At 54.1% G+C, this 19,832-nt stretch overlaps 2 protein-coding genes across 5 annotated transcripts in view; one reads left to right on the forward strand and one right to left on the reverse strand.

Moving 5' to 3' along the window:
* The first annotated feature begins 358 nt into the window (after positions 1-358).
* On the forward strand, positions 359-18,608 carry L3MBTL2 (L3MBTL histone methyl-lysine binding protein 2). 2 transcript variants are annotated; one of them, XM_004279521.4, is made up of 17 exons: positions 359-495; positions 2,688-2,922; positions 4,395-4,528; positions 5,793-5,916; positions 6,729-6,808; positions 8,369-8,486; positions 8,887-9,021; positions 9,306-9,394; positions 11,971-12,202; positions 12,558-12,634; positions 12,821-12,925; positions 13,552-13,699; positions 14,101-14,183; positions 14,489-14,723; positions 15,217-15,282; positions 16,142-16,255; positions 16,695-18,608. In XM_004279521.4, exons 1-17 carry the CDS (start codon positions 472-474, stop codon positions 16,805-16,807), a joined length of 2,112 nt encoding a protein of 703 aa, XP_004279569.1. In that variant the 5' UTR covers positions 359-471; the 3' UTR covers positions 16,808-18,608. The 2 variants fall into 2 exon arrangements, with proteins under 2 accessions (XP_004279569.1, XP_033261013.1); XM_033405122.2 differs by lacking the exons at positions 8,369-8,486; positions 8,887-9,021; positions 9,306-9,394.
* CHADL (chondroadherin like) overlaps positions 16,114-19,832 on the reverse strand; it is a 195,847-nt gene continuing 192,128 nt past the window's right edge. For all 3 annotated transcript variants that reach the window (XM_049693918.1, XM_049693917.1, XM_049693919.1), the window contains one exon: positions 16,114-16,328. In XM_049693918.1, the coding sequence (XP_049549875.1) occupies positions 16,302-16,328 (27 nt within the window). In that variant the 3' untranslated portion in view covers positions 16,114-16,301. The remainder of the gene's footprint in view (positions 16,329-19,832) is intronic.

The following is a 19,832-nucleotide window of genomic DNA, read 5'->3' on the forward strand; positions in this document are numbered from 1 at the left end:
TGCCTGAACCGGAAAAGAGTCTCTCTGCTAGCATCCCCGCCCTAGGGCACCTTAAATTTCTGATCAGGGAGAGTCCGAGGTTATTCCTGGCGCCTGGACAGTACCTATCTTAGGTATTCAATAACGTTAATGAAGAATGGAGTTGGAGTGATAGCAAGAGGTTGGCGTGGAGAAACGAGAACAGTCCGCGCGAGCCGCCGCAGCTCTAGGGCCGGGGGAATTTTCACGTCGCTATAGCAACACCCCCCCTTCAAGCGCACCCAAGGGGGAACTACAAGTCCCATAAGGTCCGCGGCTTCCCCCTCTCCCGGGGAGGAGGGGCACAGGGGAGCGCCGAACCGGCTTTACCTCTTTCCTGCAGCGTGATTGGACCGGAGCTCTGGGAGGTGGCCAATGAGTGCGCTCGCGGAGAGCAGCGAGGCCAATATGGCTTCCCGCACCTGGTGACGGTTGAAGAAACTGTTAGGTCTCATGGAGAAGCCCCGGGGCGTCGAGGTGAGAGGGAGAGGAATTCTCGTGACTGGGAAAGGGAACCCCGAGAGCCCTGCTCGGTGGGCCCTTCTTTAGGCCTTTGAGCGACGCCTGGAGGGTGGAAGGATGGATAAACAGGTAGTTAGGCTGAGCAGGGCCCGAGGCGATTGGCGTTGCTTTTTGCTCCGGTTCTGCTGGGGCCGAGTAGTTGAGGGAGGAACGGCCTCCCTGACCTGGGGAAGAGGAATTGGGTTCAGAATCTGAGAGCTCCTGAATCTTCCTCCTCCCCCTTGTCTCATGGTGGTGTCCTTTAGGGACTATGAGGCCTGTCACATCCTGGTGGGAAGTAAGGGATGATGAAAGTTTAATAAACCCTCCGTGTCCGGAGCGTTCACATGCATTATCTCCCAGTATACTCAACAGCCCAGTGTCTTGTTTTTGTGGTTCAGGTAGCTGAGGCCTGGTGGGGTGGTGCGACTCCCCAGGAGGGTCACAGGACTGTAAAGTGAAGGAGATGGGCACTAAGTCCGTCAAGTTCCAAAACTCTACCAGGTTTGCTTTTTCCACTCTACCACCACCTGTAACCCACGCATCCTTTAATCATTCGGCTTCTGGTCACCTTATATTTGAATTTCCTTTCTAGCACATTTGCATGTGTAGTTTGTAAATGTAAAGTGGAATCGCTCAAAAACTCTATAAGGGTAAAGGAAAAGAATCATACAGTGGAGAGTAAGAATGACAGCTCACAGCTTTAGAGCTGTCACTCACTGCTGGAAATGGAACTAGGCTTTGCATGTCAGCAGTCCTCTAGAGGGCTTGTTATTATCTCCATTGTACTGATGGAGAAACCAGGAGCAGTAAGGTTAAATATCTTGCACAAAATCACACAGGTAATAAGTGGAAGATCCTGGATTCCAACTCAGGTGTACCTGGTTTGAGAGCCCATGCTCTTAACCAGTAATAATCGCCAACATTTATTGAGCACATGCTGTGTGCAACTCACTGCTCTGAGTGCCTTGCCCGTATTAACCCTTCCTTCTCCCCCAAAGCCTATGTAATAGGTGGAATGGTCCTCATTTACAGGTGCGGAAATTGAGGCATTGAGATTGACCTGCTGCAGGTCATACGGTAGGGATGGTAGTAACTAGTAAGCAGTGGGGATGGTGTTGGAGCCCTGGCCTAGAGCCCAAATTCTTCACACCTTTTCTGCAACATGCCAGGTAGATTTATGTACAGTATCTCATTTACATTCCACCTCCTGGAGCCAAATATTTTTCTTGTTTTATAGATGAGAAAATTGAGACCCAGAGAGGTTAAATGACCTGCCCAAGGACGCACAGCTAGTTAGGATCAGAGCTGGGTCCAAAGCTACTGTATATACCACAGTGCTATAGCCAGCGTGTCATTAGCCTCCGAAAGCCTCTTTAGGGCAGTCTGGGCCCCAAATTAACTTCTGTCTGACTTAAGTTGTTTCTGAGTTGAAATTACTTTGGTGTACATATGCTGAAGGGGGAAGAATGAGTTTCTAAAATACATCTTCCCCAGAAAGTCTTCATGAGGCACTTTGCTTAGGATATTTTCACATCAGTGTATTCTGTTTGAATTATGGTAAAATGTCATCACTTATAAATCCACAGAGGGACCTTGGTGAATTCCTAATACATGTTTTCTGTCTTGCTAAGTTATTCTTTTTTTTTTTATCTTTGGCTTCATTGGGTCTTCACTGCTGAGCGCTGGCTTTCTCTAGTTGCGGCGAGTGGGGGCTACTCTTCGTTGTGGTGCCCAGGCTTCTCATTGTGGCGGCTTCTCTTATTGCGGAGCACGGGCTCTAGGCGCACGGGCTTCAGTAGTTGTGGCTTGTGGGCTCTAGAGCGCAGGCTCAGTAGTTGTGGTGCACGGGCTTAGTTGCTCTGCGGCATGTGGGATCTTCCTGGACTAGGGCTCGAACCCATGTCCCCTTCATTGGCCGGCGGATTCTTAACCACTATGCCGCTAGGGAAGCCCCTAAGGTATTCTTTTGATTTGCAGTTGAGAAATGTATAAACAAGAGTAGTGATCCAGGTGTTTGCAGAAGGAGTATTTGATTCTGCCTGCCACTGGGCCCAAAAGTGTTGACTTGACCAAGAACTGGAAAGGGAGTTGATAGCAGATCTGCAGCTTCCCTTCCCATACACTAAGCCAACCATAATTCCTTCTGCCTGCTTTTGTGTCACTAGGAGACTTCAGAACCAATGGAGGAGGAAGAGGAAGATGATGACTTGGAGCTCTTTGGTGGCTACGACAGTTTCCGGAGTTATAACAGCAGTGCGGGCAGTGAGAGCAGCTCCTACCTCGAGGAGTCAAGTGAAGCAGAAAATGAGGATCGGGAAGCAGGGGAGCTGCCCACCTCCCCCTTGCATTTGCTTAGCCCTGGGACTCCCCGCTCCGTGGATGGCAGTGGTTCTGAGCCAGGTGCCTTCAGAGTGTCCCCTGAAGAGGGGGAGGTTTCAGAGGCTGTGGAGGAAGAGGGGGATATAGGCCAGGTGGGCGAGCTGTCCAGGTGTGAAGGGCCCTTTGATCTGATGTCTAAGGCCCTAGGAGAGAGCAGAGGCACCCCAAGTATCCCCAAGGGTCATTTCCTCTGCTGCAGTCTGATTTCAAATTGTGATTTCATTCTTTCTTATAATTAGTATTTATTCAGCACATATTAGATGCCAGTCATTAACATGGTGCTGCTTTTGCGATTGTCCTGTTCTCTAGATATTGAGAATATAGGACACCTAAAGTGATCTGGTTACTATCTGGGAAGGGACAAGAAATAGCCTGTGGGTTGGAAGTGAGAGGGGGGAAAATACAGAATAAAGTGACCTCCGGGTTAGAGGGTTAGGGTAGGGGTGGGCAGGTGAGAATCCCTGTGAATCATCTGGAAGACAGTTGGCTTCAGAGATGTGATGCTTACACAGCTCCTGGACCCCTGTGCCAGGGCCTCCAGTGTGGGGACGCCTGTGATAATGGGGAGGCTAGATGGTCTGTGATGACATTTCTGTCCCCTGGTCCCTTTACTCTTTAGGAGAGGAGAATCTAATACTCTTTGCCACTTGTTTCCTTTCCATTCATCCTGTCTTCTCTTCCTTTCTCCCCTTTCTTTTATCTTTCTCCCTTCTATCTTCTTCTAACCATTCTCTTAGAATCTTAGAACTAGAACTGGAACGAACTATTAGAGACCATCCAGTCCAGGGGTGCTATCGCCTGGCTGCACATTAGAATCACCTGGGGAACTCTGAACGAACCACAGATGCCTGTGTCCCACCACAGACCAGTTAATTAGAATCAGGCCTGGGCTTTTTTTTTTTTTTTTTTCTGCGGTATGCGGGCCTCTCCCGTTGCGGAGCACAGGCTCCGGACGCGCGGGCGCAGCGGCCATGGCCCATGGGCCTAGCCGCTCCGCGGCATGTGGGATCCTCCCGACCAGGGCACGAACCCGTGTCCCCTGCATCAGCAGGCGGACTGTCAACCACTGCGCCACCAGGGAAACCCAGGCTTGGGCATTTTTAAACGCTCCTCAAGTGACTCTGATGTGATATCAGGGATGAAACATTGATCTAGTTCAGTCTCTTTATAGATGAGAGGAAAATAGGCCCACGGAAGTTAAATGATATGGGTACGTTTTTTCTTCTCATTTTCCTCTTTGCAAACTTTCCAACACTCACCTGTTTCCCCAGTCATCCTCATGGATTTTCCTTAGCCCCACCATTGACACATATAGCCAAGGGGTGCTAAGGAGCTTTAGGTGTATACACCCAAACCTTCTATTCCAGTTCTGTCAGCCTTAGGGGGCCTGGGACTCACCTGATTAATGCAGTGCCCCAGGTTTTGAAGGGCCCATCATTTTGTTTGATTTGGAGTGACGATCAAGGGAGTCATGTGCTAAGTTCTCTTCCCAGCTGTCTGTGAGATGTGTGGTATCGTGGGTACGAGGGAAGCCTTCTTCTCCAAGACCAAGAGATTCTGCAGCGTCTCCTGTTCTAGGAGCTACTCCTCCAACTCCAAGAAAGCCAGTATCTTGGCTAGATTACAGGTGAGAGGCCATCACTTGGAAGACCCTTCCTGGGGCCGTGGGTGCTGAGACAGGAACAGTCAGCAGACTGGCCTTGTGTTTTCACAGCACCGGTTCTCAAACTTGACTGCACGTTGGGGTCACCTGCAAACCTTAAAAAATATTGATGCTTGGGTCTTACTCGCAAAGATTCTGATTTAATTGGGGCTGAGTGTAGCCTGGACACAGGGTCTTTAATGAGCTCCCGAGGTGATTGTCCTGTGAAGCGTGAGGGTCGCAGTGCCCGCTCTTCTGCTTAGTGCCTCATACACTCTATCTCTCTCTTTGTGAGACAGTTACTATTATGTCCCTCATTTTGCAGATTTTAGTCAAGGCATAGAAAAGTCCTTCTCAGTGAGCTAATAATGGTATTGTTTATAACTGTAGTTTGGGGATACTTGCTATGGGCTTGGCACTCTCAGTCCAACCAGTGATCCCTAAAAAATGAATTTTTAAAGATTCCGATTTTAAGAGCTCAAAAATTTTTACTAACTTACTTAGAGGTACACAAATAAAATTGAAGAGCCAGGGTTTGGACCCAGGTCTCTGGAATTTAAACCCAAATTAAAAAAAAAAAATTTTGGCCACGCCTCACAGCTTGCAAGATCTCAGTTCCCCAACCAGAGATTGAACCAGTGAAAGCGCCAAACCCTAACCACTAGACTGCCAGGGAACTCCCTCAATCCACATTTCTATCTCACCAATCTCTTTAATAAATTCTCTGGGCCTTTCTGATCAGTACTTAAGTTACAAATTACAGACCAGATCAGTGGCCTTTCACTTTGGGGGACGATGCCTTTGAGCACCCGATAAGCTATGGACTCTCTCTAGAACATTCATGTATGTTCTAGAGCGAGTCCATGGTTCAGTTCACGAGCCCTTTGAAGCCCATTCTCTGCCATAAATTTGTAGGAGCACCAAAGGAAGGCGATGGCTGAGAGTTGATGACACCAAGAAGAGGTTCCTGGCAGAGGCGGGGCTTAAAAGATAGTAAAAGTGCCCCTCCCTGCGTGTGGCTCTGCCAATCCCCACCCCCCCCTCTCCAGGTGAACAATAGCCAAGTGTGGGCAACCCCCATCCTTGCAACTCCCCTCTGAGCTAAGCATTATCATTGTTATCATCTTGATTTACAAATGAAGAAACTGAAGTCCCAAAGAGGTTAACTGGACTGATGCCTGATTTAAACCTGTCCAAATCCAGAGCCTTGTTCTTAGCCTTTAGGCTACACACGCTCTCCTCCCTCCAGGGAAAACCACCTACCAAGAAGGCCAAAGTCCTGCACAAAGCTGCCTGGTCTGCCAAAATTGGAGCCTTCCTCCATTCCCAAGGGACAGGACAACTCGCAGATGGGACACCAACAGGGCAGGACGGTAAGACTGCAGGGACCGGTGCTCAGGAAGCAGGTTGGGTGCAGTGCCAGGACTGGGGTGGCCTCCCAGGGAGCGAGGATTGGAAGAGGTGGCCAGCTAGAAAGTGCCGGCCCGGGCTGGCTTCGGATTGTATCTTCCTCACCTGGTAATTGTGAAATTACCCCAGAAGATCCCTCAATCACTCTTAAATTGCCAAGACCCCTACTCTTGATAATTTAAAAGCCGAGGATTAGCTGCTTTTGTTTTGCATTGCCTTTAGCTCTCTGGCTTCTGTTTCCCTGGGGCAGTGGAGACCCAGATCTTGTTTGAAGAAGGGTGATGGGATAAGGGAGGAACCTTTCTTTCTGAGCTCGTGTAGCTATTTCTGAGCAAATGTAGGCATGAAGCGACTGCGCTAGATGGTCTGAGTTTCTGACCGACTGTGCTAGATGGTCTGAGTTTCTGACCGATATTGAGCCCCCAGGCTCAAGGGTTGGAGGGGCCTAGGTGTGTGCACCTCCCATCATTTAGATTGGCTGTGGCCAATGAGAGGTTGGGGGCGGTCTGAGGAATTTAAGCCCAAGGGTCTTTGAATTTCCGTCTTTCTCTGGGGAAGGAAGACCAGACATATTTCCCTCTGAGTGTTTCCTCTACTCCTGAGAGTCTGGCAGCCTTTGGATAAGGCCCTCCGCCGTCCTGATGGCCGCTGCTGGGGCAGGTATGGGGTGAGGAGGGGACCTGCTGCCCCCGCCCCTCCGGCCCGGGGTCCTGGAATGGCTGCTGCCGGAGCTCCCAGCTTCGACCCTTTAACCCTCTCCATCTTTGCCCCGCAGCGCTGGTCTTGGGTTTCGACTGGGGGAAGTTCCTGAAGGATCACAGTTACAAGGCTGCTCCTGTCAGCTGCTTTAAACACGTGAGTGCCCTGGGGATGAGGGGAGGGCGGGCAGGGTCCTGAGTGCTGCCACCATCTCACCCACCTGCCTCGCAACGTCGGCACTGGGAGAGAACAGGGTGAGGTCTGGGTGCTCGAAGCCCAGCTCTGCCGCTCCCTCCAGCTTACCTTTCTGTCCACTTTTTCAGAAAGTCCTCCCACAGACCCTCAATGCGAGCTTCTAGCCCCTCGGAGGTTCCCCACTTCGCTTATTTACATAATGGCACTTTGTGCTTTGATATCCAGAAGCAAACTTTGTCCTTTTCCTTTCCTTTCCTTTCTCCTTTTCCCCCATTTTTAGTGCTTTCCCGTTGAAAGCTTGGTGCTGTGAACTGCCCTGGGCCCCTTGGTTCCCGGGAGGCCAATGTGGATGCCTCCTGGAGCCCCTTCTTCTAACGGCTCCCCGACTCCCTGTCACTGAGAAACAGCAAAGGCTGAGACCTGGAGGGCTGGGCTTGGAGCCGAAGAACTTAGCAGGCAGGCCTGAGCGGTGGTCTCCTGCAGGCGCAGAGAGAAACCGAGGGAGCTCTCTTGTCTTTCAAGCCAATTTCCTAAACCCGGGAAATCCAGGAGGAGGCCTCTTTAAACCCACTTCCTAGCCTCTAATTTCTGAGCTGCTACTGAACTCTGGGGAGGTGCTGATCAGGAAGAGGTTGGCACTCGGTGCAGCTTAACTCCTCCTCTCCTGTCTGGTTGCTAGTGAAGGTGCACGTCTTTCCCAGTGGGGGGAGCTCTTTATTTCCTGAATTCTCTAGCAGTTCAGGCATTTCATTGCAGGGAGTTGCATCATACTTGCACTAATATTTCTGCCTCGATATGCTCTGTAAAAAGCCCACCTGAACGTGCCTGAGCAGTATAACTGTTTCTGGGTTCTGTGATGAACCCAGTCCCTCCGGCCAGGGAGATGGAATGGGATACACTGATTGGCTGAAACCAGGGCTGAGAAGGAAAAAAGGAGAATCTCCCTAAAGGAGAACCAAAGTGCCACTGGCAGCAAAGTAAGGATTAGATACTGGGGAGGCAGCCCCAAGCAGTCCAGTGCTGTCGGGGGCATGTTAACAGGAGGAGGAGAGATGGAGAAAGGACGTGCCAGAGCGGTGGGTGGGCAGCCGGCTCTGTGAGAGCCAGCCTGGCGACAGCTGCGAGAGCAGGGGTCGTGGTCCTAACGGCCCAGGTGGAGTGATGACTGGAAGAGGTGCTATGTGTGCCGAGAATGGCGCCTGGCACGTGGTGAGGGTGAGAAACTGCTAGGCGTCGTGACTGTCACGCAGGCTGGCGCAGCCATGGTGTGCCCGCGAGGATAGCAGCCAGGAGCGGCCCTGGAGAGCTTAGCACCCAGGACCATCTGACTCTGGGTCTCTGCCCAGCCCCACCACCACGTCTTGCCCGTCTCTTCATCCCTGGTCCCCGGCCTGGCCTTCCACACACAAGGAGTGAGGGGCAATGCTGAGGGGTGAAGGAGGAAGGACGCAGACTCTCGCGAGGCCCCTCAGCCAGCTGCTCTCCTCTGCCAGCCCAGGTGGCTCACTGTCCCCCTTACAGGTCCCACTCTATGACCAGTGGGAGGATGTGATGAAGGGGATGAAGGTGGAGGTGCTCAACAGCGATGCTGTGCTCCCCAGCCGTGTGTACTGGATCGCCTCGGTCATCCAGGCGGCAGGTGGGTGTTCCTCCGGCCGAGGCAGGGTCGGGCTGGGCAGTGACATCTCCAGATGGACAGGCAGTGGTGGAGCAGAAATCAGCTTCATAAAACAAACACAAAAACCCGCCTGTTGGAGTTTTTGCCTCCCTTCTTGCTGTTCTTTTATCTTGCCTACCTTAGAGGGGACCACAGGGCTTGGCGAGTTTGGAAACTCCCATCTTTTAAGTTCATTCCAGGGTTGATCAGGCTATAGAAAATTATTCTCCCTCCTGTGCTGTACTGCTTTCCGAGTACGTGGCATGGGTTTGTTTTTACTCTGGCTGTTGTGGAAGGAGTTCTTGAAGTAGGCAGCACAAGTCCTGTTTAGGCTGGAGAAGAGCGAAGGCCTAAGAGCACACCGCTCCCTCCTCCTTCTCAGGGTACCGGGTGCTGCTCCGGTATGAAGGCTTTGAAAACGACGCCAGCCATGACTTCTGGTGCAACCTGGGGACTGTGGATGTCCACCCCATCGGCTGGTGCGCCATCAACAGCAAGATCCTGGTGCCCCCGCGGAGTGAGTCGATGAGAACGTTCCCTGTCCTGGTTCCTGCGGGGCCCTTGGGAGCAGTTAGACCAGAACAGGGCCCACCTGCCTCCTTGCTTCCTGTCCTGCCTTGTTCCAGAGGCCCTGTGGCAGGTCCAAGTTGGGGGAGTCCGGTTTTATAAGATGGTGATTGCTGGCCTGAAAAGGCAGAAATAAGTTATTTAGGCCCCTCTGCTGCTCTCTGGGGCAGCTTTGGTGCCCCATCAGTGGGAGTGTTGTCAGTCTGTACTCAGGGTTCTGCTCTGTCTCTGCAGCCATCCATGCCAAGTTCACCGATTGGAAGGGCTACCTCATGAAACGGTTGGTGGGCTCCAGGACGCTTCCCGTGGATTTCCATATCAAGGTCTGGCAGTGAGCCCTGTGGGTCTCCTAACTGATCTCCTTCCTGCCCCTATCCCGTTTGATCTGTCCTTTGTGCTGTTCACTGGAGTATTTTTTCTAAGACTCCCTTGCTTAGCAATCTTAGCGGCTCCAGATTTCCTAAGGATGGATGGTGGGTGTCGTCTGCCTTCCCAGCCTAATAGCCTCCTCCCTGCTCAGACGCATTGATCATGTTGCTTTGTCTGCCATTTCTTCTCCTAGATCCTTACCTTTGCTCATAGCATTTTCAGGAGCGTTCATTCAATAGATTTTATTAAGTACTTGTTGTATACAAGGCACTGGAAATATGGAGAATGTGGACCCTGCCATCTGGGACCGTCCAGTCTGGCACAGGAAATGAAGTCACACCCATGAAGAATATAAAATAGCCTTGATTTTGTACCAGAGATGTGCCTCAAAATCATCTGTGTGGCATTGAATTTTAAAAAATTATTTAGTTCTTTAACATAAAAAATCATACACATGGTAAAAATTCAAAGGGATCACAAGGATATGCAGTGGAGACTTAGTCTCCTCCCCCTTTGTGTGCCAGGCCTGCTGTTGTGCGGCTCGCTCACATAGGTGCCTGAGCCACATCTAGGGTCTCTGGGGCCCCTGACCCGGATGCCCACACGTGTTGTTCTCATGTTGCTTGGGTAAGCATCACAGCAGCGAGCCAAGGGGATGCAGGGCAGGTACCACCGTGACATGTGGTTGAACTGGCCTTGTGGCCTCAGGACGAGCAGGTGTTGAGGGAGGCTTTGTGGAGAAGATGGCATTTGAATTCTACCTTGATGGGTAGGATGTGGGCGGGCATGGAAGCCAGCGGTGGAAAATCAGATGGGAGGGTAGTTGGGGCCATCTCACCCAAGGCCCCGGATGCCTGGTGAGAACATTGGCGCCGTGGGCCTTAGCTGGTCTTCAATGAGTAATGGTTCCAGGCACCTCAAAAACAGTTTTTCCCTTATTTGAACATACTGGGTAGTGCTCATTTGCTCTTCATCTCTATATTTTGTTAATTATCATAGTCTTTTCCCCAAAACTGCAAGCTTTTTCTCCTATATTTCCCATAGTACCTTGCACAGTGGACAGGGTTGGCGACTGAAGATGAGCTGGCCCTAGCGTTAGGATGAGGCAAGTGGCTGTGTGCAGGCCACCAGGAGTGTCAAGGTGGCCTCATCTCTGCTTAAATTAAAAAGAGCTTGATTCTGGGTGGCAGAGCAGGGCTCTGCGTGAACAGTCGGCAAGCACACACTAGCTGTCACATGCCCAGTCCCTGCAGGGCATGCATGCAAAAGCAGCTGCCTCTGAAGATTGGGGGGTGGAGAGGATGGGGGGGTGGGTCTGTGGAGGGAGCTCAAGTCCAAATCCAATCCCTATATGGTAATCCAGTCCCGCATCTCCGTGCCTAGTTCTGTGCTTGGAGCTGAGAATGTACAATAGAAATGACTCAAACCTAGCTTCTGCCTTTACAGACCTTGAGTTCCAGCGTGTGACCTTAAACAAAGGAGGGCAATAAAGCGTTGTCGGGTCGTGGGCTGCACCAGTGGGCACAGAGGAAAGGAGCTTGTCGGGAAAGGCCAGCGGCGGGGAGGCGGCCCAGAGGGACCCCAGCCCAGTTCTCACCCTGTGTCTCTCCCTCTGCTAAATGGGCCTGGTATATTCCAGCCCTTGAGCTGAGGGTGAAAGATCTGTGTCCTGGTGGCTGCTTTGTGACCCTTGGGCCGCTCCCCCTCCTGGTGGGATTTGGAATAGCACTGCTCAGCCCCCCGTCACGTGGAGACTGGGATGCTTCTCCCTGAGCCCGCAGTGCCCTGGTACTGGAAAAGCCCTACAGAGCTTACGTAACCATCCTCTAACCCCGGCAGGACAGCACCAAAGTCACAGCAGACAAAGAATCTCCCGTCTCCTCACCCAGGCCCCGCCACCAGGGCTCTAGAGCAGCTTGTGGACATCTTGGTCACTGTCCTTTGCTGCGTCAGAGGGGCAGGCATCACTACTGAGGTGCTATGAGAGCCGTTCAGAGCTGCAGTGCAGAGGGGCTGGAGCTTAAATTAGATGTATGGAGGCAAGGGGCACTCAGTTCCCTAAACGCGAGGCTTGTGTGTGCCGTCAGTGGGGGCCGGCAGATAGAGGGGAGCGGGGTGCCCGTGTGGTCAGAGTGCAGATCCCTGAAAGAGCACAAAGCTGGACACCAGAGCCAGATCTGCGGCCCAGCTCTGCCACTCACGAGCCCGTGTGACTCTGGGTAAGTCATGTGACCTCTCTGGGGCACCTGTTTCCTTAGTCTGAAAAGCGTTCTGTAATACCCATCATAATGACTTACTGGCATTTTGGTGCACATGTAAAAATCATATCATCAGTATCATCCTAGGGACTTGAGAGCCAGGGTTGAACCTGGCGGGACAGGAGGGCTCATCTACCTGCTTCCTGACGCAGTGTGTGCGGTGCTTCCACTCCACCTTCCCCATCCTCTGATTACTCTTAAGGGACAGAACAGGAAGGTGGGTGGGAGGGTCCACATGACCCCAGCAGGCCTGTGTCCTGATGTCATTGCAGATGGTGGAGAGCATGAAGTACCCCTTTCGGCAGGGCATGCGGCTGGAGGTGGTGGACAAGTCCCAGGTGTCACGGACCCGCATGGCTGTGGTGGACACGGTAATCGGGGGTCGCCTACGGCTTCTCTACGAGGATGGCGACAGCGATGATGACTTCTGGTGCCACATGTGGAGCCCCCTGATCCACCCAGTGGGTTGGTCAAGGCGTGTCGGCCATGGCATCAAGCTGTCAGGTTAGCAGAAGTCCCTGGCCAGCGAGGGCACATCTCTACACCCCACAACCATGCTGCACGGTAGAGGCGATCATCTCTACCATGCGGATGGCAGGACTTGACCAAGTATCCCGAGAGGTTGAGTGCCTTGACTGAGGATACTCAGGTTGAAGTGTTAAAAACTGGTTTGAAACTAGAGGCTACAGGCCACATCCTTTCCATGTGACGTGGGAAGAGTCTGGGTCCTAAGGGCTGAATAGTTCCTACAGAGACATTCTGGTCTAGGGGGCACATTTCTGGGGGAGGCGTGGAGATGGCCCTGTTAGCAGCTTCACCTTCCTTTTCTCTCTTCCTCCCTCTGCCATTTCCCTAAAAGAGAGGCGCAGCGACATGGCCCACCATCCCACTTTCCGGAAGATCTACTGTGATGCTGTTCCTTATCTGTTCAAGAAGGTGAGGCACAGCCCTTGGGCACTGTCCCCTTGGCCACAGGTCCACTCCAGGCCTGCGGACCCCAGCTCTTCCCTGGGATGTCCCTTTCCCTCCCCACTTCCTTCCCAGGCCGATGGCAGATGAGGCCTGCTTTCCCACCTTCCCTGGGCCAGCCTGGAGATTCCCCAAGTGCCCCGTTCCTTTAAGGTTCGAGCTGTCTACACGGAAGGCGGTTGGTTTGAGGAGGGGATGAAACTGGAAGCCATTGACCCCCTGAATCTGGGCAACATCTGCGTGGCAACCATCTGCAAGGTGAGCCTGGGGGAGCCTCCAGTATGGCTTTCTGCGGGCATGGAGGTGGCAGAGCTTCCCAGTTCTCGCTGCTCCTGGGCTACCTGCTTTCGTGTCAGGGTCAGAATCTGCTTTCGTGTCGGGGTCAGAGGTGCGTTGGACAGGTGCTTACTGAACACCTGGCCTGAGCCTGTCCTGGGTCAGGTGTAGGCTTCCCTGCTGCCACATGCCATCTCCTTTGAGTGCTGACCTAGCCAAGCCATAGCCGGGCTGACTTCACTGCAAACCTCTGTTATTGCTGCAGCCTGAAGAGCCAACAGCCACCCTTCGTCCCTCCTGGGGGTTTTGCCGATTTATCCATCCAGCAGATCTCCAGGCTGGGCCCGTGTGTTCACTGAGAACACACTGACAAGAAGACAGATGCAGTTCCTGCTGGCACAGCATCTGCTGTCTAGTGAGGAGGCTAAATGATCTCACGAGTGTGGGTTACACCAGTGCTGAGTGCTCTGAAGCAGCTCGGGGAAGGCTGAGAACCAGCTCTGGTTGGATCCATCCACCTTGCATCCCCATTGTATCACCTCACCCTGGGATGGGGGTGCAGTTCAGGATACCATGTTCTGTCTGCCCTCCTCCCCTCCACCTGCTAGGTCCTCCTGGATGGCTACCTGATGATCTGTGTGGACGGGGGGCCCTCCACAGATGGCTCAGACTGGTTCTGTTATCATGCCTCTTCCCACGCCATCTTCCCAGCCACCTTCTGCCAGAAGAATGACATTGAGCTCACACCCCCAAAAGGCAAGACGAGCCTTACAGTTGGGAGGAGCAGGGTGGGGCCACTGGCCCCAATTCCTGGCCAAGCCAGACCCCTGGAGTTTGAAGTCTGTGAGTGGATTGGAGAGGTGACAGAGCTACCCAGGGTCACCACTAGCCCATACTCTGGGCTGGCTCGGCCCCATGGCCGGTATGTGGCTCGGTGAGCAGAGCTCCCACTTGTCCCTTTGGTCAGTGAACAACTTGTGCAACAGGACCATGGTCCTAGAGCAGGTATCAGCCTGGGGAGGAGGGAAGAAGGCTGCTGGGGAGACTCCGGGGGGGTCCTGACTGAGCTGCAGGCGCCCCTTTGGCACTGGGAGACCTTCCGGGACTCCCTCCCGCTTCCCTTCCCCCCTCCTCACCTACACTTTCCACTCCTACAGGGTATGAGGCTCACACTTTCAGCTGGGAGACCTACTTGGAGAAGACCAAGGCGAAAGCAGCTCCGTCAAGGCTCTTCAACACGGTGAGGAGGCCAGTCCTGCCCACCGCCCGCAGCGGCAATCCCAGCCCTGCTCTTTTCTTGAGTCTTTGCTACTGAGGTCCGCCCCTTCAGGGGAGAAGTCCCAAACTCTGACATGGGCGCTGTGCTGAACAGTTCAGCTGGTCCCTTTCCCAAAAGGGCCAGTGCCTGGGAACAAAATGCAGTGGGATCACTGGTCAGAGGAACCTCCCCCCGCAGGCATGCTCAGCCCTGCTCCCTCCCCCAGGTGTGCCCCGCTGGGGCAGGGCCCCGGCTGGCTTGGTCATTGCCTTTGTTCCCCCTCCCAGGACTGCCCCAACCATGGTTTCAAGGTGGGCATGAAGCTGGAGGCCGTGGACCTCATGGAGCCCCGGCTCATCTGTGTGGCCACTGTGAAGCGGGTGGTGCACCGTCTCCTCAGCATCCACTTTGATGGCTGGGACAGCGAGTATGACCAGTGGGTAGACTGTGAGTCCCCGGACATCTACCCCGTCGGCTGGTGTGAGCTCACCGGCTACCAGCTCCAGCCGCCCGTGGCCACAGGTCTGGGCTCTCGCAGCCCTAAGGGGCTCTTGACTTTCCTCTTCTTCTTCCTTCCTGCCAACCACGCCCCCGCCCCATGCCCACCTCGTTCTTTGGCATGAGATCGAGAATCTCCTGGACCACTTCTAAGAAAAGAGTGGCCCTTGTCTCCCTCCCTGTCCTGACTTCTCTGTCTCCCTCTCCCTCTGGCCTGCAGAGCTCCTTCCTTGACCTTGCCCACTCTGTCATATGCTCGTGCCCTTGTGCACCCAGGTAAACTCCCTAGGTCCCTCCGAGAGCCCTGGTGATGAGGGTGGGAAGAAGGGACAGCTGTTGTCCAGTCCCTCTCTGCAGCCCCCTCCCTGTTCTCATTGCCCAGCTCTGGCTTTCCTTCTGGGGGCGTCCCCTGTGTCAGGGAGGCCGGTGAGGGGCGGACAGGCATCTTGGGGTGTGCCTACAGCCTGTGTCCTCTCAGAACTCTCTCCTCACCTCTTCTCCATACTTTCAACAACAGAGCCCACCACGCCTCTGAAAGCCAAAGAGGCCACAAAGAAGAAAAAGAAACAGTTTGGGAAGAAAAGTAAGTGATGCTCTAAAGCTACCTGGGATCAGCTGAGCCTGTGTCCCTGGGAGTGGAGGTGGGGTGTCGCCACCTAAGTCGCGCTCTTCATGGTCCCGCCCTTTCCTTCACCCCTTGCCCCACGGGCCCAGCCATCAATCACCCTGTGTCTTCAGGGACCCAGAGTGTAAGTCTTCCATCTCTGGCAATGGTCAGGATACCGAGGAAAAGAGACAAGAGACTATTTGGGGTGTAGGGAGGCCATGTGTAGAGGCCATGCTTGAAAGTAAAAGGTACGAAAGGAAACGGGTGGAAGCTGCTCCCTGAGGCTGTCGTTGTTCCCTCATGACCCCCAGGGAGTGGGAGGAAGGGCGGCCACTGATCTTGGGGACCTCTCCACAGACAGGCCCATTCTCAGCAGGCCCCAAGCTGAGCTGCAGGCCAGTGCGGTGAGGTGGGCTTCCTGACGTGGTATCATGCAGAGGAGAGGATGTCCTGAAGGGAACAGGGAGGAAACAGTGTGGTCCCGAGGCAGGATTAAGATGCTGTGAGGGTGTGGAGGCGACCAAGCGGCAGGACCCTGTGCCGTTCAAAATGTAGGGCTGGGAATCACACTTCAGACATGAAGAAAGCGAGGATCCGAAAAGGGAAGCTTAACCATGGCGGCGAGTGGGGGGAGGTGGGTGTCAGTCCCTCGCTGGCGGCAGCCTCTGAGCCGCAGGCACACAGCCCTGGGGGCTGAGGTCAGAGTTGGGGCCTCTGTCCTCCCAAACTGGCGCTTTCCCCTCTGCTGTGCTGCCTGACCACTGGGCAAGACCCAGCCTGCGTGCGCCACGTGGATGCATCCCTATCCCGGATTTAATTCTGTGTTTATTCAAAGGAAAAAGAATACCACCAACCAAGACCCGGCCCCTCAGACAGGGGTCCAAGAAGCCCCTGCTGGAGGACGACCTGCAGGCGGCAGAGATCTCGTCGGAGCCCGTTCCTGATGAGAGTAAGAGCCTCCCACGCGGGGTCGAGGTTGGGGGCGGCTCCGGTGCTCAGAGGCCGACCCCCTCCTTCCCCACCTGGGCACAGAAGAGTAGAGTCAAGTTTGAAGGGAAGTTTCTGGGCACCAAGCAACCCTTCTCAGACCACTGGGCCTGGAGGGCTTCCCAGACACCCACCCCCAGCTCTGAATGGAGCCGAGCATCTCGCATGGCCCTCTCCACCTCATGTGCTTGGCAGGGTGGGCAGCCTGCCCGGCTGGGGTGACGGGACCCTAGGCCTTCTGTGCTGCCTGCCCCCACAGAGGGCGAAGGGGCTCCCCTTGCCATGTCCTGAGGGCCCGTCCGTAGGAAGCCTGATTTCTTCCCCAGATCCTGAGGCCGCGCCCTTCCCGGAGTTAAAGGCACACTCTCTTCTCCCTGCCCCCCACCTGTCTTCCTCCTCAGTCATTACCGTGCGTGTAAAGGAAGAGCATCTCGACGTGGCCACGCCTGACAAGGCCCCGAGTCCAGAGCTGCCCGTTCCCATCAAGAACATCAAACAGGAGACAGACGACTGAGACTTCCTCGTTGCTGCCCAGCCGCCCAGCTGGCAGCCAGCCCAGGGCGCCTCGACTGCCAGCACCCCTCCACCCCACTTTCCTCTGGAGACTGAGCCTTTCCGCGTGAATGCCGCCTGATGCTGTGGGCGCTGGGCAGCGAACGAACACCCAGGGTCTCCCGGACCCGCCCTGTCGCCTCTGCCCCCTCCCGGGCAAGGCCGGCGTGACTAGGGCTGCTGAGACCGACAGACTCGCCTGTGAGCAGCTCCCTCTCCAGCTGGAGTTCCCGAAGCTCTTCCTTACCAGCCTCCATCCACACCCACCGTGTCCCTCAACTGCCAGGGGTGAGGGGCCGCACACTGGAGGACAAGTTGGTTGGTGGAGGGGTGAGCTCAGCGCGCCTCTGTGTGTGTGTGTGTGTGTGTGTGTGTGTGTGTGAGCACACCCAGCATGCGTGTGTGTGTACGAGCACATTCAGCATGTGTGTGTCTGTGTGTGTGTATGCGTGTTCGAGCACACACAGCCCCTGAGAGGGAGGCTGCCACCAGCATTGAACTTAACCTGCTCTGGAGCCCAGGGGGGCTAGGACCTGTCCTTTTCATTCTCCTGTTAACCAGGGACGGGTCTGGCCCTGCCAGAAAGTCACAGTGCCGCGACAGAGTTGGGTGGTCAGCCCTGCTGGCTGAGGTGGCCCTGGAGGAGCTCCTGGAGGAAGGGACGCACTTCCTGGCTCGTTTTCCTCACTGTTCGTGTCCTTAACTCTGTAACATGTTTTGAATCCCCTTCTCTCTAAAGTACCTTCTAGAAGTTCATCTAGCATCTGCCCAAATTTCAGCTGCTTTTTTTTCCCCAGTTAGTCTCCTTTGAAACTGTCTCCTCCCTCTGATCCATCCTCTCTTCAAGAGACCCTCTTCCTGGAACCTAAGGTGATGGCAGGTGCTGTCCTCAGCCCTTTTCTTTCCTTCTACATGTTTGGGTAGTGACGGCACGGCAGGGTGGGTCCCTGTGTCACCCCTTTAAGGGCTGCAGCTGTGCCGGGCGGGTATCTGGCTTCCTGGACTGTCAGGTGCTTGCCAGATGGGGTGCTGACCGTGGATGTGCTCAGGACCCAGCTGTTGGGTGTCATCCCAGAGATGGGGTGACCAGCCCAAGGGGAGCTGATTTCCTGTCAATTCAAAGAGAACTTGATCCTTTCTCCTTTTCTAAAGACACTCTGCAGGCCCATATGGTATAGAAACCAGGCCCTCTTGCAGCCTGAGTTCCCCAAAACATGACTAGGTGTGTGTGGAACACAGTGACGACCAAGGACGGGGCAGGTCCCAGGAAAGAGGGACCATGCCTGACCCCACCCCCATCTCACACACACCAGACTTGAGTGGTGATGGGTCAGTCAGTGGCATCAGCTCCCAGGGGAGGAAGGTGGCATGTGTGTGCACTTCAGCTCTGCCTTTGTTGAGGGTAAACTGCTCAGCTGAGAATAATTCATCATCCCTGATCCTCTTGCCGTTAATGGATCCAGTTCTGACTGAAGAGCTTCTAGGAAAACAGGGCTTGTATGGCATTTTGGCCTTCGGTTGCTTCTTCCTGAATGGAGAAGTGAAATCTACAGGTGCTGTGAGCACGACAGGCAGAGCTGGAGGGCACGATTAGCTGCCGTTGCGGCCCTGGACTGGCCTCCCATACTTAACTTGCATGAGACAATTGAATTCCTTTCTTGCTGAAGTCCAATTTGTCAGCGTTCTGTTCTTAGAGCGAGAGTGCGTTCTGATATGCCACCCGATGGTGTCAGTTATGAAAATTGGGTGAGTTCACACATGAAGAGTGCAGAACACAAGTGTCATCTGTCATCTCCGGAGCTCCCCGTCTCCATAGCAACAACATGCTATATTCTCCTTATTTATGTTTCAGCCATTCCCCTCCCAAAACCACAGGTTCCAGAAAGCCCAAGTATGTGATAAAGTGTACATAACGTGTTCCTGGGACCTAGAGGTTAATTTGTTACAGATGGAAGTGTTGACCTCTGGGACATAATAGCTCAAGGCACAGAATGAACCTTGTTCCTCAATTGCCCTTGGATGGAACCAGGTCTTGAAGCCTCACAGCAGCGGGGCCACCTGATGGCTGGGAAATATCCTAAAGAACAGAACCACTTCCACTCCCTGCTCCCACTGCTTGACAGCCTGCAGCAGCTCCCTGGTGCAGATTAGGCCACGTGCAAACACCTTCCTTTACTATCACCCCCATCTGGATCCTCAGCTCTGCTTGAGGGACGGGAAGCAAGGGCACTACCATTTGTGATAGCCCCATATGACAGGCACTAGTGTACAGGCGTTCACATGGCTCGCTTCACCTTCACAGTAATCCCGTGAGGACACGCTGACTCATTTTACGCATAAGAGACAGAGGACTCGTTAAAGTTCAGTAACTTGGTGGCTTGACAACTGTTAAATGACAGCAGTGGGAGCAAGCCCAGGCTCGTCTGCCAGGTGCCTTCGGCCAGGCAAGTCCCCCAGCCCAGAACACCCTGCCAGGGCTCAGGGCCCTTATCCTTCTTTGATGCCTTGGTATTCCTGGGAGGAAGCTGCCACTTTCAACAAAGTAAAAACAAAAAGCCTGTTTGGTGGCGTATCTTCGTGTCAGAAAGGGTGGTTGGATGGGGTGGCCCGCGAGGCCCCATTCCTGTCGCAGCTACAAGATGTGGGATTGGCGTGGGGGTCTTAATGAGAGTCCAGACCTGGAGGTGAACCCGTCGGGGCTGCTGCTCCCGAGTCGAGCTCAGCATCCACGCCGGTGCCGTTCATCACGACTCCCGGCAGAAAGCGCCGCCCGAGTGTTCGCCGAGCATGGCCGCCGTCACTGACCCTGGCTCCAGGGCTCGCTTTTAAGGCCGAATGCTCACCTTCAGCCTGGGGTCTTTTTAGGGGTTCTTCCTCACTCCCAGCTGACCTCCACAAAGAACACTGTTTCGGGTTGAATTAAGTCCCCACAAAAAAGATACACCACAGAATAAGGCCTTATTTCGAAATAGGGTCTTCACAGAGGT

This window comes from Orcinus orca, chromosome 11 (assembly GCF_937001465.1).
Source record: "Orcinus orca chromosome 11, mOrcOrc1.1, whole genome shotgun sequence".
Taxonomy (NCBI): domain Eukaryota; kingdom Metazoa; phylum Chordata; class Mammalia; order Artiodactyla; family Delphinidae; genus Orcinus; species Orcinus orca.

Excerpts from the sequence above, each read along its gene's own strand:
- L3MBTL2 (XM_004279521.4), top strand. The coding sequence starts at position 472 with ATGGAGAAGCCCCGGGGCGTCGAG. Across the intron at positions 12,203-12,557 it reads CCATGGCATCAAGCTGTCAG|AGAGGCGCAGCGACATGGCC; the intron begins GTTAGCAGAAGT and ends TTTCCCTAAAAG. Across the intron at positions 13,700-14,100 it reads TGAGCTCACACCCCCAAAAG|GGTATGAGGCTCACACTTTC; the intron begins GCAAGACGAGCC and ends CCACTCCTACAG.